This window comes from Copidosoma floridanum, unplaced genomic scaffold (genome assembly GCF_036245765.1).
Source record: "Copidosoma floridanum isolate Cflo_tuat_1 unplaced genomic scaffold, Cflo_Japanese_pri ptg000019l, whole genome shotgun sequence".
Taxonomy (NCBI): domain Eukaryota; kingdom Metazoa; phylum Arthropoda; class Insecta; order Hymenoptera; family Encyrtidae; genus Copidosoma; species Copidosoma floridanum.
In genome coordinates, this window is record NW_028321896.1 from 8,323,945 (window position 1) to 8,338,448 (window position 14,504).

Consider the following 14,504-nt stretch of genomic DNA (forward strand, 5'->3'; position numbering starts at 1 on the left):
TTTCAATAGTTGAATGTAATTTTATTTTATTCTTTTATCATCCTTTGCAATATTTGTAGTCATATATTTTTGGTTAACAGTAACAAGACTTTTGTTTCGTAATATATTTCACACTAGGAAGACTCGCACTTACGTATCATGGACTTAGGGATTCTTCGATTTCCTATAACTAGTTAAAAAAAAAAAAAAAAAAAAAACTGTTTTCATGAACTATAAAATTACAGACTAAGCGATCGATCACATGCAAAGGGTTTAAAAAAAATTTTCCTTAATTCATAATTATTATCATTATTATGCCTTCTACATTGCTCCCCACATAAAGATAACGTTTCAAAATTCTCTCGGTAAGGCAAATCAGTCAGTCTTATAAAATTTCCACAAACCTTAAAATTGATTTTGGCATATGCTTATTTCTTTCTTTCGATCGAAAATGTCAATAGTTTTTTTTTTTTTTTTTTTTTTATAATGCAGACTGCTGATTGAAATAAATAATGGTCAACAATTATCATCCTTGGTAAATATTAAATAGTGTATACATACATATAATAAGCATCTCTTAATATATAATGGACGTATCTTTGATGAAAACCATTAGCAAAGATTACACACGATTGGTCAATTAGTTGCTCGACTAACGCATAACAATATCAAGTTTGTCCTAACAAGGAACTGTCGTATATTACAAAACAAAAACTCTACGTATGTACATTAGGAGGAAAAAAAAAAATCATCATTCGCATTGCACGTCAATGAAAACCTCATCGAATATATATATTTCACCATTCCCTTTTCTTAAGCTATACGACTCGCTTAACGCCAACGAATATTTGGATATCTTCCAAGTTCGTGCCTCAGTACCCAAACGATGTCAAGTTCGTCCGAAATTTCTAAATAATTCTCTAGCAATGCAAAGAAAGATAAAAAAAAAAAAAAAAAAGAATATTGGGTGATCCAAATAATTTTAACGAACTTTTTGAATTAACCTGATCATGGGTAAACTCGAGTGCACACATTTCAGGGTACCAAGGCACGTAAGAACACTATTCTGGGGCACCGTATACCACTCGCATACTCGAGATTTAAATTCACAATATACTCCATCTTAAAAGTAAAAAGAGGGTTCGGATGAAAACGAGAGGTAATTTCGTCAAACGAGGAGGGAGGAGAGATGCTGAACTGCACGACACGTGAGCGCTCGTTAGCAGGGTGCCGTCGTCCTTGACCTGATTTTGTCCTTGAGGTAATTGGCAACCTGGTTCTGAGCGTGCCTCATAGCCAACTGTAGTGGCGTGAGCCCTTCCTGATTAACCAACAGCGGATCCGCTCCGGCGCCCACCAACTGACGGGTCACCGTCATGTGACCCAATAACGCTGCGGCGTGGAGTGCACTTTCCCCGTTCTAAAATTAAACACACCAGTCGTGAGTACGGGAGGTTTTTTCTTTTTTTTTTTTTTTTTTTTTTTTTTTTTTTTTTTTTTCTCTACAAACGTGTTTTCAAGCATTAAGTGACTCTGCTTTTGGAGCACTTTACAAATTTAAAGTTTCTTTTAGGGACGCGCGTCAAAGAGAACTTTGCAAAAAGGCCCAAAATTACATCGGCATTGAGTAGGTGATGATTAATTATCGTATCCAACTTACGGGAAGGATTCCAAGATTCGGTAGGTACTTGAGTAATTCTCCGACGACGGCCGTGTGGCCTTTGTGAGAGGCTTTGAATAGAGGCGTTGCGCCATCCTGAAAAGTAACACCCTCTCGTCAATCTTGTTATATCTGTTTATCATCCGCAGGTGCGAAGCAACTGTATACCCATATACTATACGTGAGAACACCGCTTTTGTTCCCCATTACGTGCACACCTCCTTCGAGAAAATCGGGTGCGCGCGTGCCAGATCCTATATATATAAAATCGCAGTTGATCGAAGCGCTAATAAGCCTGCTCCGCCCGACAAACGCGATCCACATACAGCCGTCGGGCGCGTTGAAGGCGTAACGAGTTGTCCGAAAGGCGTATACTTAGCGATTCATCGATCTTAATCACACGCGTTATGTATATACACACGCATGGCAATACGGAAGCCACGAAGATTTCTCCCGCGTAATATTACCAAGTATGAGGTAACGACACACCTGTAGTGCATCATTTTCTGCCTCGTCATAATAAATCATCCACGAGCGTCTCTGTATGTATCAATAGCGAAAAATTACAAAAAAAAAAAAAAAAAAAAAAAAAATCGAATAATTGTCGAGAGCATAGCCGATTACTTTTGTACTGTATAATATTGCGTAAGTATGGTCTCACGTGTCGTTTGGAGTCGACTTTGGCGCCGGCTTTGAGGAGCCTCCTGACCACGTGGTCGTGACCCATCTGAGCGGCTATCCACAGGGGCGTCGCGCCGTCCGTTCGCGCGGCATCGGTTCTCGCCCCGCGGCCCAGGAGTAGCTCCAAAATTTTCACGTGGCCGTTTTGCGCTGCGATGAAGAGCACCGTCGCACCATCCTGCAACAACATCATCATTTCATTCATTAATGTCACGTTTGTATGAATACACGCAGTACAGTACATGTACACCCCATGGAATCGTAGGGGGAAAAAAATCCACTGTAGGTGTGCAAATAATTGTACATCCCGAAAGTATATATACATGGGTAATGAAGAAAAAAGCGCGAAACAACACGGTGCAGGCGGCAGAAACAACAATACTAATCAGCACACGTGTGCAGTGCTCTCGTATATCATCCACCGAATTCCGGTAAACAGTTTACTCGAGCTTTCGCGTGACTTTACCCGTAATTGCAATACCGCACGCTATACAATACACCTATACATGCGGTGATGCACAGAGCGCGGAGAACCATGAGAATTTTGACCGACTGCTTTGTTTTTTATTCGCGATAAACGCCACTGTGTGCCCTAGGCACCTATATACACCCACACCCACGTTTGTATACATATATGTTGCAAGTTAGCCGTACGTATAATCGTCCTTTTCTCTTCTCTTTTTGCTTCGCCGCTCGTGGGCTTTGTTGACGTCTACATTTCAACGCTTGCTTTTGTATTACACCGGTGGCTTATTTGGATCTCCGTCTCCCTGTTGTACGGGGGGGACATAAATGGACACCAAGAGTGGAAATTTTATAACCAATCGACGACTGTTCCCGACTTTTCACGGGGTCATTCGATTTTGGAATCGGGTTCTGTTCTGGTGTTACGTTTTTTACACAGAGACTACCAAAGCGAGTTGTATGGAAAAAATATCTCAACGATTGGTCGTCCGCGTAATACAAGCATAATGAACCGTTAATTGTATACCAATGTCGCGTGCACAATGGGATAACGTACCTTCATGTGGGCATTGACGTTGGCGCCCCTGGCAATGAGATCCTCTACGACGTCCAGGTGGCCGCATTGGCACGCAACGAAAAGCGGCGTACTGCCGTCCTTGAATCAAAAACAAAACTCGTTTGTCTTACTTATATCCTTAAATAATCAACGAACAATGAAACTTACGATGCTGAACGAGTCGACGACCGCGTCGTTTTTCAATAAGACGTTCACGATGTCCGTGTAACCACCTTGTGCGGCGAAAAACAGGGGCGTCGTGCCTGTCTGGAAAATAAACAAACAATATGCGATTGTCAATCTTATGTACATAGAAAACCATTGCCGTAACTTATGTATACTCATAGATCGTAAACCGATTTTTCAAAAATTGTATATATCCCTGCACTTAACCGATCAAGCGAATCTCGTAAGCGGGTCGACACACGCAGGTGTGTGTATTCTTAAAACTACCCGAGCAAAGGTATATCATTTCGATGCGTTTAACGAGAAAGGATCCCGCGCTGACATGAAGCCGCGCGCCATCGGACCCTCGGGGTCGGCGACCGATCTTTCTCTCTTGGCGCGCGCGCCGGGCCACGAGGCTCCTTCTGAGTATATAATACATACATAGGTATTATACAACGGAGAGAAAGAAAACCGATCTCGCAACCGGTCTCTCTCTCTTTTATACCTGTTAAAGCCTCTTATACATATACCGAATGGAGTGCACGTGTTTTGGCTCAACTCTCCGGGCATACCGATATATTTTGTCATCCAACTACGGCTCAATTTCCCATAGAGTACTCAAATTATTTACCGTCCAAACGTTGCACTTTCATCAACACCGTGTATGGGCCTGAATCGTTTTTAACGATTAAAAAAAAAAAAATTCTGCCGCTTATACGTACTTTCAACAGGTAACCAATATACATAAATGTATACCTGCATGATAATATACACATAAGCACGCGATGGAGCGTTGGGCGAGCGAGTGAGCCGCGTTTCTCGAATCAGGTGCAATGTTGTACTTACATATGTAAGTAGTAAAGTATATATTTGTGCGTTTAGTTTCGTTAAGCAATGACCTTCGTCCAACGAAGCCCGTGTCCTCGTACATACGCGTGCAAACGATTTAGCGCTTTCGAGGCTTCCCTCGCGTTTCTCCGACTTTTCGGAAAACATTTCGACTGACAAACCCCTTTCGATCGATTAAGGGAAAGAGTAAGCCTCGAATGCCGATCTGAATGTCGTCGACAACTCATCCGCTGTTGTACGCAACCCGGGGATCTCGCGGTTCGCGGACCACGTCGAGTCGCCGTGGAAACAAGAGACAGGGAGGAAGAGAGAGAGAGAGAATCGCCGCGGAAATTCTAGAGCCGGAGAAAATACCGATGTTCCGCGTCGTCGATTATGGCGCTTTTTTTTTCTCCCCTTTTTCCTCGGAGGATAAAGAAAGAAAGAAAGGGAAAAAAACAAAGTTAGGATCGAGCTTTGTTTGTTGCCGCGTTTTTTGAGATTCAACGGAGCGCGTGATGAGTTTTTCCAGACTATATTATACAGGTATACATTTGTAACGTATATACTGCACGGAAAAGAAAGCAAAAATAAAAAAAAGCTCCGTTGCGCGTTGTAGTATGGCACGTTGTCCGGTTCGTCCGTTTGTGGGTCGATTTTGTCGCGCATCGAACTTGGACGTTAATTCGTTTTTTCAGGGGATACAGGAAAGGGGAAGTAGATGGAAAGCATACTATGTCGCGTGTATATGAAAAAAAGTGTGTCGGCTCGCCGGGGAATTTCGATCGCTCAACAATGAATAACGTATTTTTATCGACGTTGACGCTATACATACGCACGTTTACGATACTTTCCCCACCCACTTCTGGACGCGTTTTTCACGTTTGCCACGCGCGTGCTTATACACTCTACGAACAAATTAACGCGAGGGCGAGCGAGCGTCGCGTCGTTAAACAGCGTACACATGCAGTACACCGTTTATCACTTTGCTTATACGTATACATGCTATGATGTGTCGTGTCCCGTCGTCGAACGATCACTACATACCGATCCGTGTGACATTACCTATTTGTATTAAAGCTTTGCACCTTACCATATCATGACGTTGTATATATTGCGAGCTTTAGAACAAGGACAGATTCGAACGTATGAAATATAATGATAATAATGAGCTGCCGATGTAATATTGTTATGCGCTCGAGTGACGTTGTATTCCACATCTGTTGTCCGAATCGTATTTTGGAACGGTGGGTTATAAATATACAGTGTGACGATTCCGTGGGCCAAAAGACATAAAAATTCTCTTGCGTGTACACTCGTGCAGGGAGAGAGAGAGAAAACAAAAATACTCGATACGAAATACCGAATCGACGAGCGGGTATAAATGTACATGGAGCAATTCGATTCTCGTTTCGAACATAAATGCAGTATAGTAGTTTGTACGTACAGCCATTCAAGGGACGACGAAAAAAAAAAGCTGCATCAAGCTACGTACATGAAAACGTGCGACCGTATACATTATACAACAGGTCTCCCCTGCAGGTCTGGCTTGTATATAATCCAAGCGAAAGCTCGTTAGCGCGGCTCAGGCTATATATGATAGACACGTGCGGAGGAGCACGTCAATGGGAGTGTGTATACGTACGTACTATAAAAATCGCTAGTTGTATACATTTTTATGTGTATGGACATACGCACAAGTTGCCGATGTTTAAAAAAAAAAAAAAAAAAAAAAAGGCCGAAGCCCAGCGCGCTATATGTATCTTATACGTATATTGCGCAACGCGGCTCCACCACCTCTTTCTTCCTATATAACGATTAGAACGATATTACGCAATATATACTTACTTGCTCTCTTTGTGCATCTATACGCACGTGTGTATGTATGCAGTAACGTATTGTACATTATTTATTGTAGTTACGTACATTCGCACCAATTGCATGTATGTGTATATTATGTTGCGTGCAAAGGTCAATAACGTCGCCCGGCACCTTCCGAGTCTTAAATTTTTTATGCAACATCGATAAGTATATATACCTATACGATCATCCAATTCCATTTGAGTGATTATCGACTACTTTTGGCTGTAAAACACATTTTCACCCTTTCTGTGAACGATACATGTATGGGATAAGTACACACATCATGTGCAGTAATGGCTTCATCGCAACGCGTACAGAAATATAGAACAAAGTACCTATATACGCTTGTCTTGATCGTGCCAAAGGGTATAAGGTCCGTCTCCCCTTTTAAAAAAAGCTCGCAAGAGCACCGAGATACATGTGTACATACATATATATGTACAAGCACGACAAATTATTTAGCGCATGCAACGCGTGCTATTTCTGATCTAAGCATTATACGTTGTAGGACACCTTTTTTTGTTGCCCCTGGGTGTATATATAGACAAGCGAAACCGGATTTTCGTTCGTTGCATGATTTACAGGAGGATGAGGATGCCAGCCTGAAGTTTTCCGTGCCGTTTCACCTCTTTTTCGTACGTATATACATGTTACACGTATAAGCTACACACGATAGCTGTACTTTCGAGCGTTGTGAACAACAACAACAACAACAACAACAACAACAACAATAATAATGATCATCGTATGTTAGCAACAAGCGTAGGCGCGTAAAGTTCGACTGGTTCTTCATGGCGGGCATGTATATGTATTTGCAAAGCCTAGATTTCAAACCGGCTCTCCTTATCTCGCGTAGCCGACTTGGCTTCTTCTTCTTCGTTTCGCGCTTTTGAGGCTCCTCCAATTCTTTTTTTTTTTTTTGTCCCCCTTCTACCGATGTCGTATATACTAGTATCTCGGTGCCTTCCGTAGTTGAAAAACACACACACGTACACTTTATATACTTAAGGCCAGATTAACAGTTTTGTACACCACGAGTATACAGGGTACACGATCCGCTCGAGTCGCGGATCCAGTGGCTTTGAGCGCAATGTATGCATAAACGTGTAGAGGCAAACCCGGTGTTTCATATCAACGTATATAAATACATTTTACATTTTAAGAAAGTTTGAATCAATGCACACGCGCGTGCTCCATTAACATATATCATATCATATCATCCCGTATATTGTACATAAATATGTGAGATATGCATACCGATCGATACATATATACCGGAACCTATTTATATAGGTACGGGTGTACATGCTCGCCTGGAGGCCTCGAAAATATATTACTTATTTATTGTATAACGTGAAATTCCATACCCATCAAACCATCCACCTATAAGTATACAGAATGGAAACGAGCCGCGCGATCGGACGAGAAATATCCTTTTCTCTCTCTCTCTCTCTCTCGTTTTTAACGATCCCGCGCAAGTAGGTATAATATACACACATTCGCTTCATCCGGGTAGCCATAACTTTGGCAGCACACCTACTAATATACGTATACATATCTCTCGCGCGATTTCCATAGTTCATAAACTCTCTTTGAAACTAGGCAGCTATATACATGTAATATTATGTTTAACACCGCATTTCTATATCTCTCTTCCTCCCCACTTTACGTGTATTGTGTGTATATATATATATACGTAGCCCACACTATGTTTTATGTATTACACACGCACACAGTGTCTATTTTATATACGTATATAGGCGCCTATAGAATGTGGTACCCGCGAAAGACTTTTCCGCAAAAACTATACGCCTCCGCGCGCATCAAAGGCTCTCGAGTGTACATAATATATACATATGCGTATAGAGGGGCTCCCCCAATTGTATGCCTACTTACAACATAATACACTCGCGATTCGCGATAGATCGCGTCGTCGTCATCACCTTCCCCTTTGAAATTCACTGCTGCACCAAAGAGTCTACTTCCCCCGCTTGTACAAGTTTATAGATATACAGGTATCTTGTGTTCTTCCGTTTTTTTTTTTTTTTTCTTCTTCCGCCCGTAGAGAAAGAGGGAACGGCGGATTTTTTGCTCTTGTCACGTCGTCTCGGGCGACGCGCGTGCGAAAGTGAAAAATCTATATATAGTATCGGGCGCTACATACTCTTATATATACATAGGTACACGGTACGACGTGTACAGCCGCCGCCAAGGCCGTACTTGTACATGTACATGGATTCTTTTGTCTTTTTATTCGGCTTTTTTGCCGTTCTTTGCTCTTTTCTTCGTATACCCCCAAAGATCTTATACCGTGAGCGGTGCGAGAGCGCGATCTAAAGTGCGTTGAAGTGTAGGTACATTGTGTAGACGAAGACGACGAAGCTAGCCCCGATGAGTAATTGAGTCCCAAGCGTGTGGCTCTCCCGTCATACGCACTTTTTTTTATTATTATGTTTAGTAACTCCTGACTGTTGCAACTGCGTACTTGAGAGCTGTATAGCGTCGGCGACGAGGAAAGACAAGCATTCGTTGACTCTTTTGTTATTTTTCCTTTAAGCGGTTTGTTCTCAAGAACGGGTCAAAATTTTTCAATCGACAAGCAAATATTCGCTCCGGCGAAGAAGGGGCTCGTGTGTATCATTATTCGTATTGAATTATCATATACTTAGTTGCCATGAGTATCCATTGGTGTTTACCGAGACCTTTTTTTTTTATTTTTCTTTCGAGTTTGTACACGCATGTATACATTGTGTGTGTTTTTTCGTACTTTGTCAATTGTTATACATAATACATATTATATGTACATACCATAGGTTAGAGAAAGTATTATGTGTGCTCTACTGTGCAAACAAGAAGCGCGCACGTAATATAGTTGACGCAGTGTGTATTTTGTATTTATGTGTAAGCAATGGCCTCGAATTAATGGATGTCTCTTTTTTTGCTCATTTTTGAAAAATCATTGCGGTTTACTACGTCTATGAGTAATTTTTTTTTCTTTTTTTTACTCATTCAATGAATGAATACCCTAATGCGAATAAAAATAGATTAAAGAGAAAATTTTTACTTTAAAATCAATAATCCAAGTGGATATAATAGTCTTACCAGTCTCTTGCCGTTGGGATCGGCTCCCTGCTGCAGCAGCTCGACGACGGCGTCGTAGTGTCCTCCGGCCGCTGCCAAAATCAGTGGTGTTGTACCGTCCTGAAAACAAATTCGGTACTTTTTTTTTTTTTTTTTTTTTTATAGCTACACAAAAACGAGTTTCGCTTCTTCATTGCATTTCCAGATGAATTTTATCGTATATGAATTATCGCTCGTAAATTTGTCCGAAAAAATGTTTACCATATCAGCTACTTGCAAACACGGATTCCAAGCAGAAAAAAATTAAACTTTTTTTTTTTTTTTTTTCATTCAACAACTGTGTAACAAACTAGTTTTGAGTCCCACTTATACTCGGTATTTTTATCGTTTTTTACAGTTTTATAATTAAAAAAAAAAAAAAAAAAAATCCTACCGGTCGACACAGAAAAATCATCCGCGGTTGTCCTGTTAATAGTTCCATCCGTCTAAAACATCACTGGAAGTAATCTCGATTAAATGATACGCGTACAAATTGATCGCGATCGCAAGTCGCATTAGAGTTGAATTCAATTAATATTCAAATTAATGAAAACACGTGGATTACGCGACCACTCGACACATAAATATAAATACACCTGCTCGGCGATTGGGCTACCGTTCGATATAAATAAACCGACGTGCGTTCTATTTTCAAACAACAGTTCTAAAATAGATTTATATACGTATAAGTGCGGAGACATAGCAGTATCGATAATCGTTTTGCTCGTGTTATCTAATGTCATTTAAACAACATTAAACCTTAGTTAATTTTACAAACGTTTTTCTATATAATATCATGTATATATGTATTAGCCAGGTAATGCGTTTATCCAATGTACAGACACGCGCGTCAGCAACATAAGCGTATAATCGGCTGTACTTTCTCTCGCGCGGGTCAACGTATACAGTTCAACGAAAATTAATACTTGCCTCTCGTTAACGTGTAAGTAAGTATATATACATCAAAAGGGAAAATTGTGAAGTTTAAAGTATAATAGCTTTCGTTCCCGATGACGGCGTTAAAGACGAGTCCGAAGTTTCGAAAGCTCGCCCAGAGGCATTTAACGACTAAAAGCTTCTATAATTAACCATTAAAACAACTGTCAAACAACTTACAAACGTGAAAAAATTATACCTTTACTTACGAACTGGAAAGACTAGACCAACGTCATTTAAGTCGTTAAATTTTTTTTTTTTTTTTTAGCTTCTCAAAAATGCTCTGGGCGAGCGCTCGAAACTTCAGACTCGCCATTAAAGCTCGTCCCACACGTGTACAAGTATACATTATTGTATACATGGCCGTATCGCGTGGCGATGACTGCAATGTATCATTGGCCAATTGAAGGCTCCACGCCTCGGGTATACAAGGAAGTATACACATCTGAGACGTGGTAAGTATATTATATTATACATCGATTGTATCGGGTTACGTTATTTTTCTAACGGTCATTGCGTGTCATGCGAATAAGAACATCACCCGACCCGACCGACCTTGTCCTTGCAGTCGACGTGGACGCGACCCGAGTCCAAGAGGGTCTGCAGTCGCTTGGCGTCCCCTCGAGCTGCCGCCAAGTGCAGTTGCACGTCCCAGGGCGACTCTTTCTGCAACATTTTCAAGACAAAAACAATTTTAATAACCGATGATGTATTGTCTGGAAGCTCAGCGTGAATCATTGATTTCTCTTTTATTGCCCGACTAAATTCATCCTTGATGGGAGAGATAAGAAAAGCTTTTCGTTTTCGACTTTACGACGCTGCTCGTTTGTTCTTTCTCCCTCCCTGTCTCTATTTCGGGACAACGAAGTGTAGGTACTCGATGTGTAAAATATTTTGCAAGCCGGATGGCACAATACACGAGCCTTTTTTTTTTGTACATTAGCCAACAATGGGGCGATCGTTTTTATTCCGACAATTATGCACTTCTGTGGGAATAGTTAACGCGGACGAGGATAGACGAAAACTCAGTACTACGATGATTAAGTCGGTGCATATATATACATACGTCGTCGCGTGTCATGTTTATGCACATACGAAAGAGATATATAATACATATACACATAGATGAGAGAATCTAGCTGAACAAAAAAAAAACTATTTTTACATAACTACCTAGTGTTGTCGATGACGTTCAAAGTTTTCTTTGCTCGCTACTGACGAGTTTAGAGTTACGCATTACATTTAGATCTTTTGTATTTTAATTTTTCAATATGCCTCTATTTTTGTTCGTTACACGATGTGATTTATTTTCCTTACGTTCGTTAAAACTACATTTATGACAATTAAGAACAACAGAATAAGAGAGAGCGAGAGAAAAAGGATTACTAACGAGGAGTTTTTTTTTTTTTTTTTTTTTTTCGGTAACGCAGTTATGAATGTTGGAAGAAAAAGAAAAATACCGTATCTTCCAGCTGTTTCTCTGTACACCTACTCGCAAACGGCAAATTAGAATCGAACAGACACGAAAGCGTGCGCAGTACTGTACAGTAAGTATATACCTCGGATGGTGATTTTACGGCTTTTTGTTTTGATCGTTGCACGATATACATTTTCCTCGCGCTAATTATCAAAGCTAATTGAAATATTCACGCTCTGCTTTTCACCTGATGTATAATATAGAGAGCGAGGAAGCGAAGAGCTGAATATTCGATATGTTATGTATCATCTCGTTAAGTATCTTAGAGACACGCGTGGAAAAATCGGTAGTGTCCCAAAAAATAAAGTTTGATTCATCTGTACGTGTTAATTGTACATACACACACCCATAAATTTACACGCCACAGCGAGAAAGAGCTCGAGAGCAAACACTCATCATCATCGTCGATTACAAGCTTATCTTCCCTCGTTCAATTTAACTCAACACGCGAACGCGTTGACATGTCGCCGTGAGCGGTAAATTAAACCCTACATGCTCACGAATCGTTTATCTCCTCGTCTTTTTTTTTTTTAAATTTTTTATTTTTAATGGAGAAAAACAATTATATTATTTTACGCTGATTTTCGACAGCACTGCCAAATATACCGTATCATGTGCAATAAATAAATGAATAAGAAAAGGACTAACGGTAAAGATGAGGAGCAGATATAGAAAGAGCTCGCCACACTGGATGCGCCCGGCAGTATATTTATATGTAGGGTCTGACTGGACGGCACGCACCTGTAGTGCAAAATGTACACGGCAGACCGAACGCGTGGAATTTCGCCGAGAGTGCGGGTGTATATATTTATATACGTGCACTTGTGCGCATGGGTATGCCCATATATGCCCCATAATATACTTATACTTACTGTACTTTATTCAAACGTAATTCGTACTAATAAAATAAGTAATACTCATACCTAAAAATGAACGTGCCCTATTCATGTCGGCAAAAAAATTTGCAAGTGGTCGCGATCATCGAGCCGACAAAGGTATATGTGTATTACAATCAAGTACGTATATTTTACACACGTCATAATAATATAAATATATCCAGTACAGGTAGGTACCGATGTATGATTTCATTCTGATTCGTTTATGTAAATATATAGCAGGTATCAATAGATCAGGGATGACAAGGATATGCGAGTAAGTAGTAGCAGACGAGTTCGAGCGGACTAGCCGATGTCTACATATACATACTCTTTTTACTTTTAAGAAAAAAAATAAATAATACTTAAGTAATACGTTTAAAAAATATATATGTTATATATACTCGATCTCGTGTGCAATGAGACATGCTGGGAGGAAACGAAAAATGTGACTTGCCTTCATTGACATCTCGCCAGTAGAATAAGTAGTATATAATTATGTACTACTGATGCTGCGTGCACCACGATGGACTATAACAACAATGATGCAGTACTACTGCTCCTGCAACAGTCCTGTTGACGTACTTCTGGTTCGAATCTGACATCTGCTCTCCCTATACTCGGCCCGTCTATACATTGCAATATGTACACCTATATTTATTACACGCCTCCCTTGCACGCAGCATATCCCTCCGTCTCTTTCACCAATATGTCCTTATTCTTTCCTTTCGCTTTCTCTCTTTTCCTCCTTGGGACACGTTTATACGCACGTAAAGCAGCAGCAGTTCGGTACTTATTTCTTTCTTCCTTTTCTCATCCTTCGATCTCTCATGTGCAGTGCAAATTTGCAGAGCAGAAATTTTGCGATAGGAACGCTCGCTTTCACTCAAATTCACTTAATTCATGCAAGTACTCCACTCGACGTTCTTCCACTTAGGATAATTCAACAAAATCTTGGGTATAATATGCTCCTCGCGTCGCCCATCCTTTTGTAATTTAAGCTAAACTATAAGGACGAACGACGAAAGCGCAAAGTAGTCACAGTGTTTATTTTTGTACAGCTGAAACCGCATCGACGCGACGTCGTCGAGCGACTGTCTCTCTTATAAACTTCTGTCGGCTCCGATAGTCCGCGATGCGATCCGTTCTCTCCGAGTCTCCGTCTCTCTTTCTCTTTGCACGATAGTGTGTTGTGTGTGTGGGGTCTCTGGGGTCTGGGCCGTCTGGGGTTGGGTTACTTGGGTTGTTGGTTGTTGAGTTTCAATTATAAGTGTTGCTTTTTTTTGTCGATAGGTATTAAGTACCGCGGCACTATACTTTTGCAGGTCTCTGCAAATTTTTTGCAATATATTTTTTAACGAAGAGTGCAGCTTTACATAATATATTAGGATTTGTATTTGGTACACACGATGATCCTCAGAATTGATCGTTTATAACTTTTGGAACTCATAAACTCATATCGGTAAGTGACAGAGTAGTGATAGTATTTATCGACAGATGAGCCATCGATTGGTAAAATTACCAGTAGCTGGTAATTACCCAACTACAGATGAGGTAGATTTATAACTAATTGATTTTAAATGAAAATAAAAACATGTTTTACCACAAATATATATATATAAGTACTTTACTTGAAGATCTGTCAACTTGCATGGGGTGTTTTCCGCAATCGTCTGCACCAGCAAGTAATTTAAGGTTGCGCTCTACGCTACCATCAGGTCGGTAAGTCAACTACCTTGAATTAACTGGCGCTCTGTTCCGTAATCTGGCCAGTTAAAATAGCAGACGACAGTCAACAGCGATGAAATCTTCACTTTTTTCTCGACTTTCACGTTTCACGTCGTATGCTGTTTTAACTGCGCGCAGTTAAGACCATGTGCAGATTACGGAATAAAC

General features: G+C 40.5%; 1 protein-coding gene across 1 annotated transcript; it reads right to left on the minus strand.

The window, feature by feature from the left end:
- Positions 1–9: 9 nt before the first annotated feature.
- On the minus strand, positions 10–13,688 carry LOC106637743 (uncharacterized). The gene is made up of 8 exons (XM_014350652.2): positions 13,066–13,688; positions 10,812–10,922; positions 9,303–9,401; positions 3,510–3,608; positions 3,342–3,440; positions 2,301–2,498; positions 1,640–1,735; positions 10–1,399 (listed from the first exon to the last, which is right to left on the minus strand). Exons 1-8 carry the CDS (start codon positions 13,075–13,077, stop codon positions 1,199–1,201), a joined length of 915 nt encoding a protein of 304 aa, XP_014206138.2. The 5' UTR covers positions 13,078–13,688; the 3' UTR covers positions 10–1,198.
- Positions 13,689–14,504: the final 816 nt, after the last annotated feature.

Coding starts and splice junctions, on each gene's coding strand:
- LOC106637743 (XM_014350652.2), bottom strand. Junction 9,402..10,811: donor ACGTCGACTGCAAGGACAAG/GTCGGTCGGGTC, acceptor ATTTGTTTTCAG/GACGGTACAACACCACTGAT. Junction 1,400..1,639: donor CGAATCTTGGAATCCTTCCC/GTAAGTTGGATA, acceptor GTTTAATTTTAG/AACGGGGAAAGTGCACTCCA.